Genomic DNA, 1,237 nt, shown 5'->3' on the forward strand with positions numbered 1-1,237 from the left:
CCAGCCACCCATCACCCGTCCACATGCTGCCCGCCCGGCGACTCTGTCGCGTCGTCTGAGATAACCCCCACTGACAATTGACAACAGTTCGATCCGTCGCCCAACAAGCCCACGAGCCGATCCCCAGGGGCCAGCTCATGAAGGCCAAGCGTACCCTCAAGGGCCACCTCGCCAAGATCTACGCCATGCACTGGTCGACCGACCGCAGGCACCTCGTTTCCGCCTCGCAAGATGGCAAGCTCATCATCTGGGACGCCTACACCACGAACAAGGTCCACGCCATTCCCCTGAGATCCTCATGGGTCATGACTTGCGCCTACGCCCCAAGCGGCAACTACGTCGCCTGCGGTGGTCTCGACAACATCTGCTCCATCTATAACCTCAATCAACAGCGCGATGGCCCCACGAGGGTCGCCCGCGAGCTCTCTGGCCACGCCGGCTACCTCTCTTGCTGCCGCTTCATCAACGACCGGAGCATACTGACGTCCTCTGGAGACATGACTTGCATGAAGTGGGACATTGAGACGGGACAGAAGGTCACCGAGTTCGCCGACCACCTCGGCGACGTCATGAGCATCAGCCTGAACCCGACAAACTCCAACACCTTCATCTCCGGTGCCTGCGATGCTTTCGCCAAACTCTGGGACATTCGTGCCGGAAAGGCCGTTCAGACTTTTGCCGGTCACGAGTCAGATATCAACGCAATCCAGTTCTTCCCGGACGGCCACTCATTCGTCACGGGCTCCGACGATGCCACTTGCCGACTGTTTGATATCCGCGCCGACAGGGAGCTGAACCTCTACGGCGTATGTACCCTGCTCCCCACAGCGACGGGCCTCCCTCCAACGCGAAACCTTGCTGACAAATCGTTCACGTACAGTCCGAGTCTATCCTCTGTGGCATCACCTCCGTCGCAACCTCCGTCTCCGGCCGCCTGCTGTTTGCCGGCTACGACGACTTTGAGTGCAAGGTCTGGGACATCACCCGAGGCGAGAAGGTCGGTTCGCTCGTCGGCCACGAGAACCGCGTCAGCTGCTTGGGTGTCAGCAACGACGGCATCAGTCTGTGCACAGGCTCTTGGGATTCTCTTGTGAGTGTTGCGTCTATGAAACCGTGTGTTTTCCCTACGTTGCTAACCTCAGCGTAGCTCAAAATCTGGGCGTACTAGAATCGCCTCAACAAAATGGAAGCACAACAAAATACTTTCTGGAAACACCGATCCCAGTGCTCGCAACTC

The 1,237-nt window shown here is 58.5% G+C and overlaps 1 protein-coding gene across 1 annotated transcript; it reads left to right on the top strand.

Moving 5' to 3' along the window:
* Positions 1–23: 23 nt before the first annotated feature.
* On the top strand, positions 24–1,168 carry VDAG_09689 (guanine nucleotide-binding protein subunit beta; the record flags this gene model as incomplete). The annotated part of the gene is made up of 4 exons (XM_009658650.1): positions 24–45; positions 88–806; positions 881–1,090; positions 1,148–1,168. 4 exons carry the CDS (start codon positions 24–26, stop codon positions 1,166–1,168), a joined length of 972 nt encoding a protein of 323 aa, XP_009656945.1.
* Positions 1,169–1,237: the final 69 nt, after the last annotated feature.

The sequence above is a fragment of the Verticillium dahliae genome, genomic scaffold (assembly GCF_000150675.1).
Source record: "Verticillium dahliae VdLs.17 supercont1.28 genomic scaffold, whole genome shotgun sequence".
NCBI lineage: Eukaryota > Fungi > Ascomycota > Sordariomycetes > Glomerellales > Plectosphaerellaceae > Verticillium > Verticillium dahliae.